The following is a 24,527-nucleotide window of genomic DNA, read 5'->3' as shown; positions in this document are numbered from 1 at the left end:
GTTACACACAGGGTGTCCTATTATTATTGATGCTGTACGGTGCATGTGATGTATTAGCTGGTAGGCGTTACATTGCCATCCCTGTTGACGGTATAGACGTGTTAGAATTGAATCCGATATCACTATCGGCTCCAAGAATTGCTCGTCAAGCAGATCCAGCTTACGTACCTATAGCCGTGCCAAATCTTCATCACGAGGAGTTGGAGAATTCACGAGCGGAGAGATCCATCGGTCAAATTCTGGATTATGTGGATTATGGCGGACATACCGGATCTAACGGTGCATTTGGCTGGTACGCCGATTATCCAGCTCATCGTTGATATCCATATATATCACGAATATGAATGGATCCCATCGAATTCCAAGAATTATTTTACGAGCCATATATCTTCACAGTGTTGAGACTACCTTAATTTTTCTATAATCGTGACAACCATAATCGACGTTCGACCGACTTTCTAACATCGGATTATGTCTAATTTATTTGAATTCTTTTTTATAATTTTCATTTCACTTGGTGCATTCTAATTTGAAAAATAAAATCTATGATAAATATATATGTACGTATGTATCATGAGATTATACATAATTTGATATTACCCAACGTTATGTTAATAAATAATGGATCTAACGATCTGTTCTCTTTTTTCTTTTTTTCTTCCTATTACTTTTACTTCTAATATATATAGCTAATAATAGAGATGTTATAAGGAAAACAATTATATTCCATCCTTACACGCGATAACGTGAACGGATTAGTTAATTATTCAGCACAAACTTTCTCACGAGGAAGATATATAACTGAGGCATTCAAATTCCGTTTCCCAAACCGTCTGGAAAACTTTGGCGAGCGTTACGTTAAACCCTATCGCGAAACTATTCGAGCTCTGTATAAAACTTTTCGACGGTGTTCCCTAGGATTCTAGCGAACCTTTATTCAAAGTTTCTCCAACGAATCTGCGATTTAAGCGCCTTTCGAATTCAGGATTCAAGAGGACTAACGTAACTTTTTATCCATTTACGAGACGAAATAGTTTATTCGTAAATTTACGTGAATTTATCCATCCGTGAGATTTTTCATAAAGCTAGTTACAAAAAAGAAAAGAAAAGAAAAAGAAAAAAGAAATCGACATTTCCAAGGAACTCTTTTAAATATTCATTTTCTATTGAGTAATAATAGTTTTATTTTTCTGATACATCATCATCGTCATCATCATCATCATCATACTTATCGTTCTTATCATCATTATCATCATTATCATCATTATCATTATGATCATTAACCCATCGTTACGATACAATAAATAGTAGAGTGACGACAATATCTCTTCGTTACGTTAACATCTAGTTAGGTACAGTGATAACAATCTCATCGAGAGTCACTTTTCATCCTCTCTTAGCATCATCCAATTTGACGAATCACGAAGCATTAAGTACCATATCGTAGCCATCTTATATTAATAATCTCTCGAAACAGAGGATTAGAGGAGATCTATCGATCCAAACTGACTGTCTCTCTCTCTCTCTCTCTCTCTCTCTTTCCAACGTCGTATTTTGTTATCTTCGAATAACAAACGTCTAAATCATCATGAACACACACAAAGAGATGTAATAATTATCTATCAATTCACAAAAATGAAATCTTCGAATCAATTGCTTTTTTTTTTTATTACACCGTCAGCTGTCTTATGCTATATATTTATGACAGCGAATACACGATTTTTCTTGACTTTTCTTTTTTTTCTATTTTATTTTAATATTTCAACGAAGAAACAATAATTCGACGAGGATAATAAGATCGAGAATAATAATCGATCGTATAAGTGCACATCGTTATTCCTCCTTTCTCTCTCTCTCTCTCTTTCTTTCCTATAATTATTTTTTTCTTTTCGAGAGTTATCTATCTATGTCACATCGAAACATTTAAACGTAACAGTAATTACAGCGATTAACATCGATCAACGTTACTCCCTACAATGCTTTTGCCACTTAATTACATTCAGTATGTGTTATTCCCATTTTCGTTTTTATGTATATGTATATATATGTACGTACTTATATATATATATATATATATATATATATATATATATATATATACACATATATGTAGTATACACACATATATATGTATATAAGAGATAAAATATCGTATAGAGAACGAACGTATGTTAAGAAAAAATTTGACTTTTTAACGTAGGTAAGGTCTTCCCACGACGACTCTTCTTTTGCAGCAAGTAAAAAATATAATATGTTTTTTTTTATTACAACGTGCTGTGTCTGTATGTATGTGTGTTTGTGATTTCTTTTTTTTTCATCTACTTTTTTCTTTCTTCCTTTCTTTTTTTTTCTTTTTTTTTACATAAAACTCCTTAAGAAAATACATAGAGGAGTTTTCCAGTGATACTGCATATCTCTCTTTGTGTATATGTATGTGTGTTTTTTTACTTATTACTCTTAAGAACATTTATACGATGTTTCTAATATGACTGTATGTATGTGTGTTTTTTTTTTTTTATTTATTATGCCTTAAGAAAATTTATACGGTATTTTCAGTATGTCTGTCTGTGTTTGTTAGTATGTGTGTATGTGTGTGTTTCGATTTAAATGGTAATAATAGAATCGCTATAAGTAAATGCAAATTTTGTTAAAAAAAAATCTTTTAAAGATGATTTGAAACAGTAATTAAAGCGTTGGTCCATCGTGTGCCTCCATCTTAAATTGATTTACATATACATATATTATACGCTTTACTAAATGCTATTAAAAAAAAAAAGAAAAATTGTCCAAGAGAAAGATAGTCACAGTGTGTAGCGTTATGTTTTTTACGACTTATCAAAACTAATTCCTTAGACCAGCGCTGTTCAACTGTGGTTCTACACTAAAGCCACATCCGGCTCGCGGCACCATTTTTTTGTGGTTTATTCATAGCACATGAAATCCATCCTCGAGTGTTCTCGTTAATGTAATTTATTTCTTTTTGACATAGCCGCGTAAATTATAATTTCTTCTTTTTTTTTCTTTTTTCTTTTTTTAACGATTAAAATAAAACAAAAATAAAAAAAAATACTGTCGCAAAAAATAAATTGTAAATTATAAATTGAGCTCAGGTATTATTATGATTGTTATTATTATCATTATCATTATCATTAACATTATCATTATCATTATTATTATTATTGTTGTTAGTATCATTATTATTATTATTATTATTATTATTATTATTATTATTAATATTATTATTATTATTATTATTATTATTATAATTATTTGATTAGCCTTTGGTCTGTGTAGAAGTTGAACAGCGCTACGTTAGATGTGTCCGTTTAAACGTGCTTTGGAAAATATTTGCACTTCGGCGTTTCAAATACATACATATGTATGCATTGTACATATAAATGACTCAATGTCTGTGTGAAATTGGCATTATGTACAGATATTATATATATATATATATATATATATATATATATAATACATATATATAATATATATATATATAATACATATATATATATTTCTATCTAACACAAATAAAAATTGTAAAAATCTTTGTGAGAGAATAATAATAATAGTAATAATAGTAATAAAAATAATAATAATAATAATAATAATAATAATAATAAAAACAAAAAAGTTAATTATAATAACGATATAATAAATCTTAAAACGCAACGATCACAAATAATATGTTGTACTGAAACTAGATAGAGAAAGACTTATTAATAATAAATCTTCGTCCAAAATTGATTATAGCAAGTGATAATAACCGTAAAATACACTACTTAACTAGCTTTTTCTTTTTTTATAATGGCAATGTTAAAATGTATATGTAACTCGAGAAGAGAAGACGCATTTGTGTTTATATTTATTTAAAGTATTATCGTCAAATATTGCTGGGTGTGTCTGCGTGTTCAGTTATAATTAATTAAATCAATAAAAAATTCATAATCGTCAGTGAGCGAGAATTTTCGAATACCATCGTAATTTATTTTTGTGTAAAATGAATAATATCGATATTCTCTATTCTGTTATTTAAAAAACACTATGCGACGTCATAAAGTTCTCTTGTTAAATAATCTAATAATAAAAATGTATTACACATATGTCTGTGTGTATGTATGTGCATATTAAAAATGAAATATTTAAATGTTTAATTTATAAACAGACGGCGTCCGTGTGTAATTTTAATTCCTTTCGTGAAAACTATTGAAAATTTTCAGGCGAAACCCTTTATCACAGATTCGAGTTTAGTTCGCAAGCGAATAGCTTCTATATATGTGCCTGTGTGTGTATGTATGTGCGTGTGCGCGTGTTATACATAGTTATATACGTGTAACCGGAAGATCGTATCTCATGTAATAAAGCATAACTAAATTTACCTGGAGTCACGCGAAATATATCACTTGTGTCTTATAATTTGCCGAAAATTGTTTCGGTTGGCATTGCGAACGTGCAAGATTGCAGATATTTCTAGTTGGATTGATCAAATAAAGTTATAACACGAGAAAAATGTCCTCTCTCTGTATGTGTATGCATGTATGTGTGTATGTGTGTGTGTATGTATGAATGTACGTGTTCTTTTAACTCACGGTTCGTGTTAATACATAACGCTACTAATATATATATATATAATGGGCCACAAAAGTTTCTAGGCTGAAAGTTCCTAGGTGACTTTAAAAATCAATTACTATTTTTCAAGACTTTGTAGGTTAATTTTTTTTGTATATTGTAAAACTACAAGTTTAAGCTTGTAAGAAGCCCTAAATTGAAAGATTAGTCTAAAAAACCTCGGAAAGAGTAATTGATTTTTAAAATCACCTTGGAACTTTTGGTCCACTTAGAAACTTTTAGCCCACCTTGTATATATAGATGGATGCATATATACATGTGTGTGTATATGGATATGTGTATATATATAATACACACACACACATATATATATACGAATTATAACGACTGAAAGAAATAGAAATGGTGAAACTTTCTTCTTTCTAATTTCATTGACGTAGAAATTGCAGTTTCTTTCTCTCGACACACCTAGCAATCTTCTAAACTCGCCTGAATGTAATAAAAAAAGCTTACGTCACACTTCGTGCGTTTCTTCTTAATGGACAATATAATATACAGGTACAGTCTATCTCGCAAAGATCATTATTTTTAAATTATAATGCATATTAGTTTTTGTTATCCGTGGACCTTCGATGGCCATGATGTCATAAAAAAAAGATTAAAAAAAATAAAAACAATAAATAAAAGAAAATAAAATAAAATTTACAATGAAACGTTATCTAACTTTACAAAATTATATGCATATGTATATATATATATATATATATATATATATATATATATATACACACACACACATGTGTATATACAAGGTTTGCCCAAAAGTTTCTAGGTAAGCGAAAATTGTTTCGATAATTTTTAATATCAATTAATTTTTTCCAAAACATTTTAGATTCGTAGTTAGGCTTATAGTTTTACAAACTAAGCTTGTAATTTTACTGAAATATCTAAAACTTAAAAAAAAAAAGAAGGAGTTATCCTAAAAGGTTTGGAAAAGAAGTAATTGATTTTTAAAATCATCTAAGATCTTTTGGCTCACCTAGAAACTTTTTAGTTGTCCACCCTGTATTATCGAATATCTCTATAACTGTGTGTTGCATCCACAATTCGCGTATAAATAGCACATTAAAATGTAATAATTGTCAATGATACAGGTACGTGATATATTATTAATAATTATCAATTATATTATGCATAAAAAGAGAGAATGGCTCGAGTACGAGCTACATATATCTATATCTATTTTATTTTGATCGACAATATTTGTTCCTTGTTACTGCACCGGAATATGAAATTCTATTTCTTTCACAGCACGAACACGCAATTCCATTTTGAGAAAAAAACTTCCTGGAGATCGAAATTTAAACGGCAGATTATTATTATATTATAATATATATATATATGTATATGTATATATTTTTTTATCTATCATATCTTCGGTGTCTAAATAGAATATTACGATATTTTATTATTAATATTATTCTTTTTTTTTTATTTTTTACACCTTTCTAAAATCCGAACGATAAACCGAAAAATGTTTCTTTTTTTCCTTATTTTTTTTTTTTTTTTAATGCTATCTAAAATATTATCTAAAATATCACTGTTTTTCGAATAATCATAATGCAATCTTTATGTCGGTCATTTGAAATCGAGAATTTTTTTATTTATTTATCTCATTTTACTTCTTTTTTCATGGCATTGAAGCATGGAAAAAGATCGACTGACATATATTATCTGGAAGATTCACGTACGTACATACATACATACATACATACAAACATACACATAATTTGCCGTAATTATCGGTCTCTGCAAAAAAATTCATCGCATGCGATTTTTTGTGTCGTAATCTGACGTAATCAGTAACTATAGTTACTTATTCTTTTGCGAGTAGACAATAAATGTATATGTTAAATATATATATATATACATATATATATGTATGTATGTATACACACACATATATATACATATATATAAGGTATATAACTTATTTGTACAAGAGAGTTACTTATATCTAAAAAAAAACACTTACAATCGATCCGAGCTTCCGTTAAATAATAATACACATGTAGCCTCTTCAATATGATATCTTTCCCTTTTTACACAATTATTGATAACTATTTTCTATATGTACTATGTGTATATATATATATATAATATAGAGAGAGAGTCCTTTTTTAAAAATATATGCACGTGCGCGTATGTGTGTGTATATATATATAAATATAGATACATTATGTAGGCTTTGTGTACGCACGTCTAATTGTGGTTTTCTTTTGCAAATATGTAAATCATTTATATCATATATAGAAGTTTTCATATTTTCTGGCAACATCTCTAAATCCAATATTTCTGCTTATTATCAACAAAACGATGTTTTTTTTTGTTTTTTTTTTTTAAATCAATGATTTATCGTTCAATGATACTTTTAATTAAATCCTTAAGATAAATTTTCGAACGAACGTTAAGTGATACCGATCAACGATTTTTTTTTTGTCCACTAAACGTTCTTTGATTTTATTTCTTTTTTGAAAAAAGAAAAAAAAATTATATATATTTTTACTTACGAAAATCGTTGGAAGAAATGAATAGAGACGATACCCACAGCAACATTCTATAAAAGTCATAGCGAAACTTATGTGTGCTGTACATACATACCGCCGTATCCACATTTACATTGTGTATTGTGAGAGCAAAATTCTCGGTGTTACTTTGGAAGTGGGTACATCGGGTCAGGCAGTGCACCAAGCCAAGACCACCTTTTTGAACGGCACGAAGATCGCACGGTCAGGTTCGCTGTAAATATAAAAATGGGATTACATAGAATCGATCAGAAACATTAAAATTAAAAGAAACTGAGTGGGTTGACGGGTAAAAGTTTTTAGACGAGTCAGAACTTTCTAAGCGATTTTTAAAACTCAATTACTTTTTTCTCGAGACTTTTCTATGCTTACCGTTAAACTTGTAATTTTACAAGTTGAGCTTTTTGTATTATAATTTACAAAAAAAAAAAAAAAAAAAAAAGAAAAGAAAAAGAAGAAAATGAAAAAGAAAGAAAGAAAGAAAAAAAGAATGGCCTCTGAAGTTTTGAAAAGGAGTAATTCATTTTTAAAATCATTTAGAAACTTTTGATTAACTCTCTGTAATAATTAAAAATTCAATCAACATCGTAATAATCTTTATAGATATTTACATAAAGAATTTTGAAATAGATAAATAATTAAATATAAAATGTTATATTTATGTATGGAATGAATTGTCCTGAACAAATTTCTATTGTATCTTTTTTAACTTAGAAAGACAAAGAGAGAAAGAGAGAGAGAGAGAGAAAGAGAGAGAGAGAATGGTTCGATCGATCGTATACGTATGTATATATATTCTAACTCGAGATCAAAATCTGAGGAGGCGCACTTTCAGGGACGTCGATGATGGTCACGCGAACATCGTCGTCGCGTTTCGAGTGATTTTCGTATAAGCTGCTGTGTGCCTGCACGAGACATTTCTCACGACAAGAATTCACGCGACAAACTTCCTGCAATTTTACAAGACATTTTATCCTCCTAATCGACGATAGTTCTTGCCATATCTCTCTATATATCTGCACATAGAAGGTAATTTATCTCTATTTTGAATATATCAAATACTCCGAATTAATCAAAATCAAATAATAATTGATTAAAAAAATTATCAGCTATCTTAACTTGACTGAATTATTAATATACTTAGCTGATCATTAATTATCATAAATAAAAAGATCAAACATACAATACAAAGAAGAATCAATTAACTAATTATCAGCTAGCTAAAAAAATTACTAGTTATTAAATATCAATAAATATATTTGAACACTTCGATCTAATAAAATTAAAAAAAGGAAAAGAAAGAAGAAAAGAAAAGAGAAAGAAAATTACATATTTGTTAACATCACAGATATGAAAAGAAAGAGATAAAAGATAAATAAATAAATCAATCAAAATAAAAATAGTATAAGTTCTTACAATATTATCTAAAATCTCGTATATTTAATACTCCGTTAAAAAAGAAATTCACGATATCAGTATTACTTTTAAATTAAAACATAGATACGCCATTGCATTTGCGTATGCATATGCACGTTCAACTTAGCGAGTAAAGTAACGACAAGACGAAGAAAGGCAAGGCAAGAAGAGAGAGAGAGAGAGAGAGAGAGCGAGAGATAGAGAGAGAGAGAGAAAGAGAGAGTATATATGTACAAGGCGAGGCCCGTTGAAGGAGGTATCGCGAGGATTTATCACGAACAGAATTGCTTTTGTCACGCAGCTCGTACTACGACCCATTACCTCAAAAACATTATGCAATTACGACATTAAATAGCTGGACCAATTGGTAAGACTTTTTTCTTAAGGACTACGTTTACTCTGATCGAATATCGACTTTTGCTTTTCCTTTCTAGAAAAGTAAAATTGAACCTAAAATTGACTTATTTCTATGGTTTTCTTTTTCATTTATATTTTTTATTTCTTTCAATATTCTATACAACTCTAATATATCGAAAATAAATAAATCAAAGATCCTATCCTACTCCGTATAATTTCAAATCTGATACTGATTTCTACGTATTATTCTATAATTGTTACATTTATTGAAGAAAAAAGAGAAAATAAAAATTAATTTATAAAACAATGAAACAAAAAATGTTTTTTCTAAAACATTGATAATTATCATGTTAAGAAGAAAATAAAATATGCAAGCGTGTAGACATATACATACATAAGAATTGCATAAGACTTACCAATCGAAAAATCTTCTACCATGAAAAGTACCATCGGAGGAACCATTAACGTTCGGTAATTCAACACCCACGTGAGAATCTTCTCGACCAGGAACAGGACCAACGTATCGTACACGACCTTGAAGGACTCTTCCTTCCGGTGAGATTACTTTGACAAGATGATCTAACTTCAGATCTCTTGGTATCTATCGAAGAAACAATATATTCATATTATAACATTATACACATATGTCATATGTGTAATTATTATACAAAAAAAAAAAGGACAAGTGGATAAATTAAATATTCCTAGGTAGGGCAAAATTTTTTTAGGTTTGTAATCTGAAAAAAAAAGAAGAAAGAAAACAATTGGCCTGAAAAGTCTCCAAAGAAAAGGATTAATTAATCCTTAAAATCATCTAGAAATTTTAAGGTTCTCTACGTCGTATATCGGATTAATAAAATTAATAATTTTACAGATACCGAATATAATTGTTTAGTACTTTCTTTTAAGCTAGTTTTATATTTTTTTTTTTGTTTCTTTTTATTTATTAAAGTTGGTCATTCACCTTTGGCAGATACGGTCTCGCATCCTGAGGGGGAATCCACTCGCGTGCAAGATCAGGTTCGGAATGCCTTCGAGTTCTCCTTCGTCTGGCTGCTGTTTGTCTGCTCCAATAATCCGTACTAGCACTGGTACTCGAAATAGTCAGCATCGAATCGATACTGCGACGCAAATAATCCTCCGCCTCGTCTATCAGCGATTCCGTTGAATCTCCGCTATTGTCACCCGCACCTACTATGTCTGAGCGCAAGTTAGGTAAACTTCCACGCGTCATTGGACACTCTGAAACGTAGAAACACGAACTTGTTCCAACGTAATCCTCTTTTCTTTTCTTCTTTATTTATTTTTCATAGGATCAATAAAGCGGAGTTGATGCAGTAATGCAGTTTTAAATAAATCACGTGATTAACGTGTACCTCAAACAAAGCTTACCTGTAATACATTCATTAATCCTTTTATCACTCCAAAAAAATTGTGTGAATGCGTGCGTGCGTTTGTGTGTGTGTAGATATAAAAAGATTATAAAAATATTATATTTTATAAGAGATAATTTCTTTTTAGTTAGTAAAAATGTTTATAAATGTTTCGTAAATACATCTATCGAAGACGAAACAAAAAAGGAAAATAAAAAAAAAATTAATTTATAGGTAGAGTTAGTTCCGATTAAAAGCGATAGAAGTTAAATAAAGCAAAGCAATATCGATTTTTGTCTTTTGTCCTGTTCTTTCGTTTACCTTGAAAAGTGACTTTCGAGCGTGTTCTCTTTGGTACATTCTTCGAGGATCTCGAGGACGTTGCAGGTGGGTGAACATGAGTGGGAGAAGATGGCATGGAGGACCAGGTCGGTCTAGGTGTAGAAGTGGCAGCAGGAACTCTCCATGTGTCGAAAGAAGCTGCTGTTGCTCTCCAAGAGTGTCTCCTTGGTGGACCAGTCACGACTTCTAATCCTGGTGATGGTATCGAGCTCAAGGAACCTCGATATCTCGAGGAATAAAGATCAGCCGACAAACGACAATCGCAAGGACTTGGTAAAGCCGTTCCTGGATTACAACGAGGCCAATAGCCTGCTGGTGATCCTAAGGATTCGCGACGATTTACTTCCGGTGTGCGATGTCCACAACCACGAGATCCCAAGCAAGTCTAAAACACGTAAACATTGTTTCAAAGAAAATCAGACAAGTCTTGGTGACACATACATCTGATATTTTTTAAGGATCATCAAGCAAGTAAATATTCTATCGATATCCTGATATCGTACGATGCGTGATTATCAAGAAGATTATAGGCAAAAAAAACGATCAATTTACTAATCATTGATTTATATTGCAGGTTCTTCTATGAATGGATTAAAGTTAAAGAAAATAAATCATTTGAACGTCTCGATGACGTCTATCGTTAAACGATCCAACTCGTTACGTTCGTATAATCCTAAGCGTATATTATTCTCACATGCGGCATCAAGACATACGAAGGCAGCCGCAAAATACGACTCCAGTTAATTTTTCTCACGTTCTCATGGACGTGGATAAGCGTGGACATGAACGTAAATACATCCGCGGGTAGAGAGGAAGCGATCGTAAGTCGAAGTTAGGTGCATACGGTGCAATTAGTCATCATCTATGGCTTACATAGGTCAAAGTAAGATAGATAGATAGATAGATAGATAGATAGATAGATGGATGGATAGATAGATAGAAAGAAAGAGAAAGAGATATATATATATATCGTGGAGTACGTGTTCATGGATGTAAAGCAAACCGCGTTAGAGCTCCATTCGTTCGTGGCCTTCTTGATGCACACAACGAGCATCATTGTGCGTACATATTACTAGCACACGTTGAATTAATCAAGCTGTTATTACGCTGACTGCCGTCTGTTTCGCGTACACCGCCACATCTACTCTATTACCAGGCTTACGACACCAAGCAAACGCGTGTCAGGGTTATCTCCTTGCGCAATAACTTTGAACGAGTTCCTCGAAAATGATCTCCAAAAAGCTAAAAACCGGAGGCTGCTCGTAAAAACGATTTCTCCTCTTTCGCAAAGGAATTTTTCTTCTTGGGGGATTTTTTCTTTCTTTTCTCTTTTATTTTCTTTCTTTTTTTTTTGTTCGTTTTTTTCTTTTTTCTTTTTCCTTTACCTGTGCATGCGGATCGTGACAGAGATGATCAGCACTTCTTGACAATTCTGGAACCATGCTGGTGAAACTGATGTCCGAGAGTAACACTCGTCTTGCCTCGCGTGTCTTGTCAGACAACCTGAGCCTTCCGGGTACACCAGCCGGTAAAGCGAATTTACTTGGAAGCGTTGTAAACGTGTGAGCCACTTTGTGTGCGAGATAGCTTTCCGAACGCCATTGTGCCGGGAGGGCCGAAATGTCGGTTTGTGCTCCTGACTCACGTTTGGCACCACTACTCCGATCCATTACAGGACGAAGAGGTGCTGAACTTTTTCTTCGGTTACCAGCCAAAGCTTCTCGATGTATTATTGGCCTGCAATTATCCAACGTGTAATCATGTCAATGATTTCTGACAATTTTCAACTACATATTTTTCATAATTAAGGAAATAAAACATAACGATAATAATGATAATCATAATAATAATAATAATAATAATAATAATAATAATAATAATAATAATAAAAACAACAACAACAATAATAATAATAATAATAATGGCGATTATCTCTTTATATAAAGACAGAAGCAAGGTTGGTATCTATAAACGAGATCATTGTGTAAGGAAAATCTAATAACACGATGTAATACTGCTCGATCTATAATGTATGTACTGTATATGGGTTATGTCGCAAAGTTATTTTTGCTCTTGTATCAACGCTCGTATATGTAAAAGTATATGTGTTTACCAATGATGGTAGAACTCTTATACATCATAAATAAATATTATATACTCTCCACATTGTGAAAGGCATTGGTACGTTGACCCTTACATAATGTTCGAATACTAATAGATTTGATAGATTTTTATATGTTATTACGGCAATGATTGTTATCGTTCGAAACTTATGCTACTTATGCTGCAAACAGAGAGTACGTTTTAAATATACTTATCTAGCTACCTATGTTGAATACTACCGTTGGCGTTAGCATCCGCTGGTACGTAAAAACAAAACCTCTTCAAAACGAGCGAGAACACTTTACGATCGGCAAGTGACTAATTACGTTCGCCTGTATATACATATACATACGTATATGTATACATAATGTATGCAAACACTAAAACGAAGGCCTATTTTCTCAAGTAGTAAGGTAGAACGGTAGGAAGAGTAATGGATGTAGTTCGAAAGAACGATGTAAATATAAAATGTGGCACGTTTTTAAGAGACAAGTAATTATCACTTACTATTGTAAACTTTAATATTCGTTTTTTCTGAAGAATTCGAAACGGATGAGTAAATCAAGGTAAAGAAGAAGATAAAATATGTATTTATGACTTGGTCGTTATATTTATAGCCAGTTTCAATAAATGCATAGAACCGTACATATATTAAGTTTTTTAATAGTTATATATCAGCGACACAATCGAACTTTCCGAACAATCCAATATGATAAAAAAAATATGTAATTACCTGTAAGCCGTCGGAGGTGCAGCCAAAGTGTTCCTCCTAGTTGCATGCCTAGCGGAATGTTCAGGTTCCTCTAGTACACCACACTTGCTGATATCAGTTTCGACGAGGACAGAACATTGAGACCACATCTTGTTTAGCCTAGTACTGGAGCTCTCGTCGAATCGATCGACGCTCTCTTCGCGATCGATACTGGAGCTTTGAGATGAGACTGCTTCTTCAACGGAACTGGTCTTATCGCCGTTGCAAACAAGAGATTCTCCCTCAGCGGATTTGGTATATTTTAGGAGGACCGGTTGCCCAGCGGGACTCGCTTGTTGCCAAGCATCGGTTTCCGTGATGGAAACGAGATCCTCTTGAAGACCTAGATCCCTACAGGTATCATCGGTCGTGAATATCAGCTCTATGTCATCGAGCTCCTCCGAATCATTTTCAGATTGATCGTTTAATTTCCCTTGTTCACCCGACTGACTCTGTTGCCTATGCTGGTGCTGTTGTTGTTGTTGTTGTTGATGTTGATGTTGCTGTTGTTGAACTTGCTGTTGCATAGGTCTTTGCTGAGGCGGTGACTGAGGTTCAGGATTGTCACTGAATACAGAATTATCACCGTCGGAAACAGACCTAAGACTCAAATCTTCACTATCTTTCTCTGGTATGTCAAGACGATCTACAACGACTGAACCCTCGTTATCGTCCTGGACATCATCCTGGATGTCCTCGCGAATGTCCTCTTTACTTTCTTTAGACAGCACTGATACTATAGCACTGGTAACGGACTCTTCCTGACCCAGAATACATCTAGACCGTGCACCATCTCTCGAGGAATGCTGCTGCTGCTGTTGTTGTTGTTGTTGGTCTTGTTGGTTTTCTTCTTGTTGAACTGTTGTTGCCGCGGAAAAAGGCGGAAATTCACCTCGAACACGGCGTATCACCGACGTACCACGAGCTTCAGTTTCCGGACTCGAACCACCGGTACTTCGTCGGCTCCCACTCGTTCTGATCGTCTCTGCCGTCTCCTCGACGACAACTTTATTCCCTGACGCGTCCATCGTGGCGCTAGCCGTGTCCGCTGATGATGATGATGGCCTGTAAGAACGCGTACAACGTACGCATTACGCTGTTGTGAGTCAGACAGGACAAGAACTATTTATAAATATTCTCCCTCCTCTTTTTCCTAATATCTTAAATTTATGACTCTTCTCTGACATTTTCTAGGATAACGTATGCCCAAAGAAAATAAACAAAGAAGAAAGGAAAAAAAGAAATAAAAAAGAAAAAAAAGGAAAGAAACAAACGGAAATTTTTTTTTTACATTTCTACGCCTATGAGAAAACGTTCGTTCCGAAAGTTAACTTTTAAAAGGGTAGCAATAATGAAATTGCCTATTTCGTGAGCGTGAACCGACTCAACGATGTTTTTACTATATGGCTTCGTCGATGGCTCCTTCGGTATAGCTTCCAACGAAAACTCGTAAATAAGGCTACGCTTCCAGCTTCCAGTCGGTTGCACGTTAACGAGCTTGCGAGTATATCGTTAAACGTGTTATCGATAAGAAGAAGAAGAAGAAAAAGAAGAAGAAAGAAAAAAATGAAACAAAATAAACGATAGAAAAAAAAACGGTATAAAGATAAAATAATCAGTAAAGCTCGCATAAAAATAGAATAATTTGTAGTTTCTCGTAAAAATTAATTGTACTTTTTCTGTTCGTTTTTCTTTTTTTTTTTTCTTTTTTTTCGGTCGAGAAAAATATAATATTCGGTGAAAAAATAACTGCTTAAGTGAACCAGAAATTTTTTAATAAAATACCACATTTATGAATATCGATTGTGTGTATCTATTTTTATTTTGGTTTATTACACCGATAAGTCAATATATAAATTGTTAGAAAAAAAGCAAAAAAAAAAAAAAGAAAAGAAAAAAAAATCCATAATTTTAAACATAAAATTTGTAACTGACGGAAGTTCGTTAAATCTAATTTATATTTATAAATTTTCATAAAAAGAGAAGTTAAGTGAAAGGTCAAATTCAACAAATAATATGTATATATTTAAATTAAATCTATATATAGGATGGGCCAAAAGTTTCTAGATGAAACTAAAAATCAATTACACTTTTTCGAGACTATATTAGGCTAATTTTCTTTCTTCTTTTTCTTTGTTTTTTTTTTCATTTATTTATTTATTTTTTTTTTTTTTTTCTTTAATTAAGTTTGTAAAACTACAAGCTTAAGAATCTTTAACTGAACGTAGTACGTAAGTTTCGGTGATCGATATTATGGCGTAGTTTATGGAAAAGTCGATCGTTAAAAAACGTTTTCGTAGAAAATAAAAAAAAAATTAAAAGAAGCGAGAAAAGAAGGGAAGAAAAGACAAGAGAAAAAAAAAGACAAGAGAAGAGAAGAGGAGAGAAGAGAGGAGAGAACAAGAGAGGAAAGGAGAAAAGAAGATGAAGAAAATTTCTCGTAGAAATTCGTATCACACAGCGAGGAATGAGAGAAGGAGATCGAGTAATTAGTCAATTAGCACAGAGTCTTATGAAACTCACTCGGTAGGGTCTCCTTCTACTTGAAGTGGAACGAAACGAGACTGCTGCGGCTGCGGCGATGGCGGCGGCGGTGGTTGCGGACTCGTAGCAGCATCGTTGGAAAAGTCTGTACTTCGACTAAGGATCCTACGCCTTAGGACGTGGTTCTCCAGGGCCAATCTTTCAACCACCTCGACGTATTTTTCCTCGGAAAATTCACCGACGCTTTCCTTCAATCGACGAAGTTCTTCGCGCGATGAATCCAACGCGGATCGCAGTGATATAACCGTCTAAGATTTATTAGAATTGTTCTTTAGTTTCATTGAAATTAAATAATGTGAATATATATGTATATGTGTATATATATATGTGTATATATATATATATATATATATATATATATACATATATATATATTTTTTTAATTAATAAAGAGTAATATTTCTATTTATTTCTATTTATTCGTGTTGGTAATAAAATTGAAAATGAGAAATCATTGACTCTATTTTATACGTAAATGAATAATATTATAGTTGATATATAATAGTATTGTATTAAGAATATAGTATTAGATTGACCAATGAATAACGTCGCAATTTTGCAATAATGCATTGAATATGTGAATAAATAATACTATATGCGATGGTATTGTATTCAGAGTATAATATAATACTTGCTAAATTTTCCAACAATAATTGTTTTCTTTATAATATATACACATGAATGGATTTTGAATAGAAATAAAATCATAAATCTGAAGTACGTTGTCGATAATATTGATATTTTAAGTATTTTATATCCATCTAGTATATTTTATTGAAAATGTCGACATTATTTATTGACCAATTCGATCCTATATGATTATATTATTTATTTAGAGAAAAAATAGTGAAAACTTCGATATTTATTGGCCAATCCAATCCTCTACTATTACATTATTTATTCAGATATAAAGTATTGCAAATTTCAATATTACTTATTGGCTAATTCAATCCTACACTATTACATTATTTATTCAGATATAAAATATTGCGTATCTTAACATGATTTATTGGCTAACCCAATCTCCAATATTATTTTATTACATCTATATTTAGTTATAAGATATTAAAAATACTATTATTACTTATTGATACGTTCCAATACATATTATTAATATGATTATAAACGTTCTTATTTACATGAAATTATCTATTATTATCTATATACATGTATATATATATATATACACACATACACACATACACACACATATCCTCAACTTGATTAGATTTCGTCTAAAATATTTTCCGCTCGATTTTATCGTAAGTCTATTTTTCTCTTTGAAAACGATCTCGATGATCTTTTCAATCTATGAACAGATTTTCTTTCTCTCGTCTCGTGCAACTTGCTTTAAAAGCAATTGGGAGCAATCGAATATCAAGAGATTTCAAGGGTACTTCCGTTATAAAGCGTAGATAAACTTATTCCGCAACTCGTTCAACGATATTGACAATGTTCTTTCTTTAGAATAAGGACTAAGCACGAAACGCGAGAAAAACATTTTGCTTTTATCGATTACGTGGAACTTTTCGTAAATTACCGTTGTTTGTTTTTAATTAACAAGCAAAATATACGATTCGTATTCCGTATGACCCGTTCCGAATATTTCGTTGAATATCTCGAACAAGGTCAACTCTCTAACTTCAACAGACATTTCAATTTCTATGAATTCAAATTCCATACTTTCCTTTCACTTTTCTCTCTTTCTCTCTTTTTCCAAATTTCAACAGACATAATTAAATGTAATTTCGATTGACACTTACAAAATTGAATCTTCTTAATATTACCTCACCATTACATAATTCTTTAAATAATATATCTAAACAAGTGCGCGCGTATAAATAAAAAAACGTATAAAATTGAGAACCACTGAGAGTTTCTAATTTCTTGAAAAAACTCGATCCCAGAGAAATGAAATAATTTCGACGTTATAACGAATTAAAACGTGGACAAGAGAATGCAAAAAAGAAATAAAATGAATTTGTTAACTGATTATTTGCCACAAAGAGAAAAAAAGAGACGGATACAAAACAAGAAAAGAAAAAAATAGAAAAAAAATCAGAAAAAATGAGAAGATATAATTTTTATTCCAATTTGTTTTTTAAATTTATCTATCTATATATATATATATATATATATATATATATATATATATATAAACAAAAATACATACTCGTTCGTTACACAAAAAAAAAAGACTGTAAATAGAAAATACGAAAGTTTATACGTAACGATAAGAATCGTGTTCGTACGTATATACATGCCACGGGATTATTTGCCGAGAATTAATTAATGGTACGTAATAAACGAGCGGAACGAGGGGTATGGCCCTGGTATTATTTAATGCGAACATTTCGCACTGGTGTTCGTTGATTATCTTTTCTCGATTTAATTTGCGCGCGTGTCCCTAATGTTCGGTTGGCCGATCAGTCGTCGTCAGTATTTACTTTCATACCAGTAGAACTGTTTGCTCAAGGAAACTCGAATCTCAAACTTATATATACACCGTCATTATCCACGACCATTAAATGCATAGTACTGAAATACGCGAAACCTTAACTTTCGAAATAGCAGACCCCACGATCCTTTGGGATTAAGAGAAATATGAATCTTCTCAGAGACGAACATTAACTCGCCGTTAAATCGTGATTCCTCCATTAACTATCCTCTAATTTACTCGCAGCATTTCTCTTACGTTTCTTACGTATCGAATAAAAAAGAAAAAAAGAAAAGAAAAAGACAGAGAGAGAGAGAGAGAGGGGGAGAGAGAGAGATATTGTTAATTAAATAGCTCTCGAAAGCGGAAATCTGCGACTCTTACCACTCGTTTCATTTAATAATTTTCATTAAAATAAATTCCGTGTGTCAAGCGTAAGATATAAGATAAGATAGGAATCAGATAGAATAAGATGTTCAAATGTAAAGATATCGAGCCGTGATTCCCAAAACGTTCCCAAGTTTTGCAGGATAGAACCTTAGGGTTTTAATAAAAAATTCAGGAGTTCCGGGTGACAGTTCGACGGTCGATGTTAATTAAGTAAATCACGAAAGTGAAAATACGCGACTCTTACCACTCATTTTATTTAATAGTCTTTATCGAAATAAGTTCCGCATAAGGTATAGGATAAGATAGGATAAAATAGGATAAAGATATTAGAATGTATTAGAATGTAAGAATATGAAACAGCGATTCACAAAGTGTTCCCAAACTTTCATGGAGAACTTTAGAATTTCATTAAAAACATTCAGGGTAATAGTTCGACAATCGAATTATTGAGACGATCAAATTTTTTTATCATTCGTGTTAAGAACTTTTCTTTTTATTAAGTATTATTTCATTCAATAAAACTTGAAGTGAAAAAACAATACCTGCTTCATTTAATACCTCATTAAATTTTTAAGAGAGAGGGTGATCTATTGTTCAAAAAATATAGATCGTTCCACGATCAAAAAAAGATTTGGGAATCTCTGATAAAAGAGTAAGAGATTTGTATGGAGAAATGTGTAATACCTATGCGATATAATCCTAAGGGGAAAGATTACTTTTAATAATAATAATAATATCTTTTTTAATTCTTTTAATTTTTTTATAAGTGTATATATATTCATTTACTTAATTTTCACTTTAATAATAATAGTCGCACTTCCCATTGCACAGTTTATTTATAATGTTTCACAAGACTTCTTTATGTTGGATTCGTTCCCACAAATACCTTAAAGAATCGGACACTTTGGCAACCGAGAAAACATATCCATAATAATAATAATAATAATAATAATAATAATAATAATAATAATAATAATAATAATAATAATAATAATAATAATAATAATAACAACAACAACAACAACAACAACAACAAAAGTATAAATAATGATGACGATGATAACACAATAATAATAATAATAATAATATTAATAATAATAATAATATTAATAATAATATTAATAATAATAATAATAATAATAATAATAATAATAATAATAATAATAATAATAACAATAATAATAATAAATAACAATAATCATAACAATAACAATAATAATAAGAAGAAGAAAAATCTATTAAAAAACGTTTTTAAAATCTCCTAATTTTTAACAAAAACCTTTAACACCCACTTTTGATAATAATCGTTTGAATTAATTAAATATAAAAAATCGAAATATGAGATTACTAATTTCGTATAGAAGCTCTAGTTTCTAACGATACTTTTCTTTTATAGACACTCATATTTTCTCCGTATAAATGGATTCGTGGGAAAATCCAATCGAATAAGAATCATCCATGTAAAAATGATATCTTAACTACATAACGGGACAATCAAAGTCAATCTTGCAAGACAAGGAGTCCGCAAGTACTGAGAATGGTATTGGCACGCTATTGGCCGGAAAAAGCGAATTACTTTAGTTCCATCGACGAATAGGAGCACGATTGCTTAATTGCCGGGAAACGATAAGTTATAATTATCCTTAACACGAAAGCGAGAGAGAAATATATATATATATATATATACACATAGAAAAAGAAAGAGAGTGAGAGAGAGGAAAGTACCATAACCCCATCGTAATCACGTTTACTGAATTTCGAAATTGGCTTCATGTTAAAAATACATATACTACTATAACGAAAGATAATAGTTATATACACCAAAAAAAAAGAGAGAGAGAGAGAGAGAGAAAGAAGAAGAAATATTGTAAGAAGAATAGAAAGAAAACGGGAGAAAAGAAAGGAAAGAAAGAAAAAAAATAAATACCTGGCAGAGAGCTCATGTTTAAAAATGCATATGCGATTACAACGAAAGATAATAGTTACATAGAAAAAAAAAAAAGAAAAGAAAATGTTATCCATTAAAAGGACGGAGGAAAAAAAAATAAAAAGAAAGAGGAAAAAAAAGAAAAGTAAAAAGGAAAAAAAAAGAAAAAAAAACAAAAAATACCTGGTGCAGAGCTCTCACGACGTCCAATCCGGAGATTCCCGGGGATGGCAGGGTGAGCTGCAGCCCCTGGTGATGAGACGACGCTCGACCGGTTTCAGCTTCCATACCTCCTCCTCCTCCTCCTCCTTCTCCTCCTTCTCCTCCTCCTCTTCTTCTTCCTCCTCCTTCTCCTTCAACACCACCTCCAGCTCCTCGGTCAACACTAGCACCACCTTTTTAACCACCTTCACATTCACCTCTTCCTGCGCTCTATCCTCCTTTTCCTTTTTTTCCTCTTCCTCCTTCTCCTCCTCCGCCACCCCGCCCAATGTTTCGAGCCAACTTTTAACACCGGCAAAGAACATGCCGAATCCTCTTTTGTCTCCCCACTTTTGTCGTCCCGTTCCACTTTCTCCTTAACACTTTAGATTGTTTCTTTTTTCCTTCTGTTCTTTCTTTCTTTTTTTTTAATTTTCTTTCTCTATATATGTATGTTTATATATTTTTATTTATTTATTTATTTTTTTTAAATTCGTCCAACGCGCATCGAGATCTATTTCAACAATTTACGGTTTCAATTAAGACCCTATCGATCACCAACTCGCTTTCACTCCTTTTTCCAATTTATTTATCATAAACGTTTCTCTCTCATTTGATTCATTCTTCGATATCTTTGTCGAACTGACTATTATTATCACTATTACAACAAAAATGACAACAGTGGTAACAACGTTTTACTTTGGGTATTCACTTCGTCATTCACAATTAATTAAATTCGATAGATTTCTATAAAGGAAACTATTATTATTCATATTTAATTATCGTCTTTCCTTTGTGCGAGATGATACGAGAGAAGAAAAATAAATGGGAGTATCGAAAATTAAAAAAAATAAATAAATAAATAAATAAAACGAAAACAAAGAAAAAGGAAAAGAGAGAAAAAGAAAAAAAATGGGTGATCTTTCTTTCAAAGACCAATTCGGGGATGATTGGATAGGTCAACGCAAAGCGTAAATAACGGGGTATATAAACAGGTGTGTTCTCATAAGGGTAGAGAATTTAACAACGCGCATATCTTCGTTCCTTTTACGCCCTTCGGCTTTTCATCGATATAAACGCGTCACCGATCGTTCCAAGCTTTTTCCGAGTTCTATGTATGTACATATGTGCGTGTATGTGTATGCATTTACCAAACGTACCTTTTCGAAACACAATTTCTCTCTTCTCTTTCGTTTTATCGTTCTTTTTCCTTCGTACTAACGAAAACCTTTTACACACACCTATGTATGTCTATACACATTTATTTTGTCGTGTACAAACGTACGTCCGTCTGTTGTCTTTCTGTCTATCTATCTATTTATCTCTTTCTCGTTCTATTCGCTGCTTAACACGCGCGAAACGCGCATTAATACATAAAGAAGCGTATCAATGCGCGCGTACTGAACGTTATTACTACGCGTCAATTTTTTCCCTTCCGATTGTATCTTCTGTCACAGGCGCGTTAAAAAGCCGTCATTCAATGAGACATACGAGACATATAATAAATATCGTCGTCGTTCATTTTCCTCGAAATCCTTTTTTTTCTTCCTCTCTACCGCTTCGAATCGTCGAGAAATCTAGCGATATTAATATGTTCGTTGAAAAATTGAAAAGAAAAAATAGAAGAGAAAGAAAAAAAGAGAAAAACTGATAGAAAATAAAGAAATGCGTGCGTAAAGAGAACGATATATACGTTGGAAAAGCAAATAACTAGGTTTCCTTATATCTGCTAGTTTTGTAAGAGAAGAGAAAAAATATTAAGTACGATTGTAACTGGTGTTCTCGAATATCATCGTGACAGACGATGAAAACCTTTGGCGGGTAGGGTGAGGAATAAGAATGGAGGGATAGATAGATAGATAGGTAGGTAGGTAGGTAGGTAGGTAGGTAGGTAGATAGGTAGGTATGTAGGTAGTTAGATAGATAGATAGATAGATAGATAGATAGATAGATAGGTAGATAGATAAATAGATAGATAGATAGGAAGATAGAGAAGAACTGCAGTTTTCTCTGTGGATTTGATCGAGGATTTGAGTGAGGTACGCTTTTATATAGGAAAAAAATAAGATCGAGATGTAAAGATAAAAAATAAAAAGATACAGGAAAAAAAGGTTAGCCTGTGTATGTATGTATGTATGTATGTATGTATGTATGTATATCCGGTATTTTCCTCACCGTGTTTTATATATATATATATATATATATATATATATATATATAAAATTTTTTATATAATTTCACACTCTCATCTTTCTCGTCCAGATCGTTTAATTAAAAAGAACGAACAAAAAAGGTGGTATTAATCTATCGTGATATAATCGTGATTACCTTCCTACGTTAGAAAGCGACAAGAGACGATAGAAGAACGAGACACACAAATGTTATGTTTATATAGTAATGCCATACGGGTTCTGATCCCTCTCTTTCTTTCTCTCTCTCTCTCCCTCCCTCTCTCTCTTTCTCTCTCGTTCTTTCTTCATTCACTCGGTCAATTCCAGTTTTTTTAGTTTGTGAAGCATCGTCGTTTGAAAGAACATGATGTTCTCGTCGTAGTTCGAACGAAGAAGAAGGGACGATGGACGCGATCGTCGTCGTTTCGACGGGACGATACCGATCGATACGCAACAGCCGTAGAGCATTTCTCCGACAGCATCATCGTCCACCTCCTCGTCGATCGTTGTACATACGTAAATACATACGTACGTACGTATATACGTATATATCTACCTTCATAGATATAAAAGTATTTTTGTCGTCGTCGTTGTCGTCGTCGTCGTCGTCGTCGTCGTCGTCCTAATCTAGATCGTCGTCGTCGTCGAACCGAAACACCGCTCGGAATACGAAACGTATTCGATGCGTTTCCGTTTACGCGGAATCTTTTCTCTCTCCCTCTTCCTCTCTCTCTCTCTCTCTCTCTCTCTCTCTCTCTCTCTCTCTCTCTTTCTCTATCTATCTATCAAAGATAGAACTCTCGCTTAGCTCCGAGAGACTCGTTTAAGTTCTTACATCGTTTACGAATCGCCACCGATCATCGTTCCGTATCTCTCCTCCTTCCTTTTCGTCCGCGTCCTTTTCTCCGCATTAACAACACGTTCTTCTTTTTACGAGCGTAACACTACGAACGATTCTACACTCTATCGGCGTTATTTCCTTTTTCCTCCCTCCCCTCCCTCCCTCTCTCTCTCTCTCTCTCTCTCTCCCTCTCTCTCTCTCGTTAGGTCCCTTCCTTTTCTCAATTGCACCCTTTTTCTATCAACCAACGTTGCCCTCCCCCCTTCGAACGATGAATAATCCTTATGTCTTTTACTGTACTCGCAACTCTTCTCATCCGACGCGACTCCTCTCTCCTTCCCCGAGGCCGACGCCGTTGTTTTACGCACCCACGAGTGTCAACGATATAGCTCCCAGAGCTGTCACTTGCCCCTTTAATGCAGACGACGGGGCTAAGATACACACAAGCGATTACGCAGTGCTACCAACGTTACGTCATACATACGTTCGCCGCTCCCGACGTTCTCTGGCTAGCTGG

The 24,527-nt window shown here is 32.6% G+C and overlaps 3 protein-coding genes across 15 annotated transcripts in view; 1 reads left to right on the top strand and 2 right to left on the bottom strand.

Annotated features, from left to right (window-relative positions):
• LOC127063291 (uncharacterized) overlaps positions 1-320 on the top strand; it is a 1,678-nt gene extending 1,358 nt beyond the window's left edge. Inside the window, exon 2 of the mRNA XM_050992858.1 lies at positions 12-320. Within this exon, the coding sequence (XP_050848815.1) occupies positions 12-320 (309 nt within the window). The remainder of the gene's footprint in view (positions 1-11) is intronic.
• LOC127063285 (speckle-type POZ protein B-like) overlaps positions 1-7,279 on the bottom strand; it is a 23,939-nt gene extending 16,660 nt beyond the window's left edge. For 2 of the 4 annotated variants that reach the window (XM_050992849.1, XM_050992845.1), the window contains exon 1: positions 7,143-7,279. Coding sequence is in view for 2 of the 4 variants with exons in the window: in XM_050992845.1 (XP_050848802.1) it covers positions 7,143-7,247 (105 nt within the window). In the remaining 2 variants the exon portion in view is untranslated. Of the gene's footprint in view, positions 1-168; positions 303-7,142 lie in introns of those variants that run through there. The other 2 variants (XM_050992846.1, XM_050992847.1) reach the window with 2 other exon arrangements.
• Positions 1,147-24,527, bottom strand: LOC127063278 (rho GTPase-activating protein gacF-like). Of its 10 annotated transcripts, XM_050992830.1 has the most exons (10): positions 24,495-24,517; positions 23,327-24,421; positions 20,981-21,745; positions 16,023-16,291; positions 13,482-14,564; positions 12,031-12,382; positions 10,625-11,030; positions 9,895-10,172; positions 9,347-9,531; positions 1,147-7,371 (listed from the first exon to the last, which is right to left on the bottom strand). In XM_050992830.1, the coding sequence occupies exons 3-10, from the start codon at positions 21,083-21,085 to the stop codon at positions 7,308-7,310; spliced, it is 2,742 nt and encodes a 913-aa protein (XP_050848787.1). In that variant the 5' UTR covers positions 21,086-21,745; positions 23,327-24,421; positions 24,495-24,517; the 3' UTR covers positions 1,147-7,307. The 10 variants fall into 10 exon arrangements, with proteins under 10 accessions (XP_050848787.1, XP_050848785.1, XP_050848784.1 ...); XM_050992828.1 differs by having other exon boundaries at positions 20,981-21,757; positions 23,327-24,527; XM_050992827.1 differs by having other exon boundaries at positions 23,327-24,527.

This window comes from Vespula vulgaris, chromosome 4 (genome assembly GCF_905475345.1).
Source record: "Vespula vulgaris chromosome 4, iyVesVulg1.1, whole genome shotgun sequence".
In the NCBI taxonomy this organism is placed as follows: Eukaryota; Metazoa; Arthropoda; class Insecta; order Hymenoptera; family Vespidae; genus Vespula; species Vespula vulgaris.
This window is presented reverse-complemented; position numbering and strand designations above follow the sequence as displayed.

Bases quoted from the DNA above. Each gene is read 5' to 3' on its own strand.
- LOC127063278 (XM_050992828.1), bottom strand. From the start codon at position 21,085: ATGGAAGCTGAAACCGGTCGAGCGTCGTCTCATCACCAGGGGCTGCAG. The intron at 11,031-12,030 runs GTAAAGGAAAAA...TACGTGTTTTAG, and splicing joins GTCACGATCCGCATGCACAG to ACTTGCTTGGGATCTCGTGG. The intron at 7,372-9,346 runs GTAAGTCTTATG...TTATATTTACAG, and splicing joins GGTAGAAGATTTTTCGATTG to CGAACCTGACCGTGCGATCT.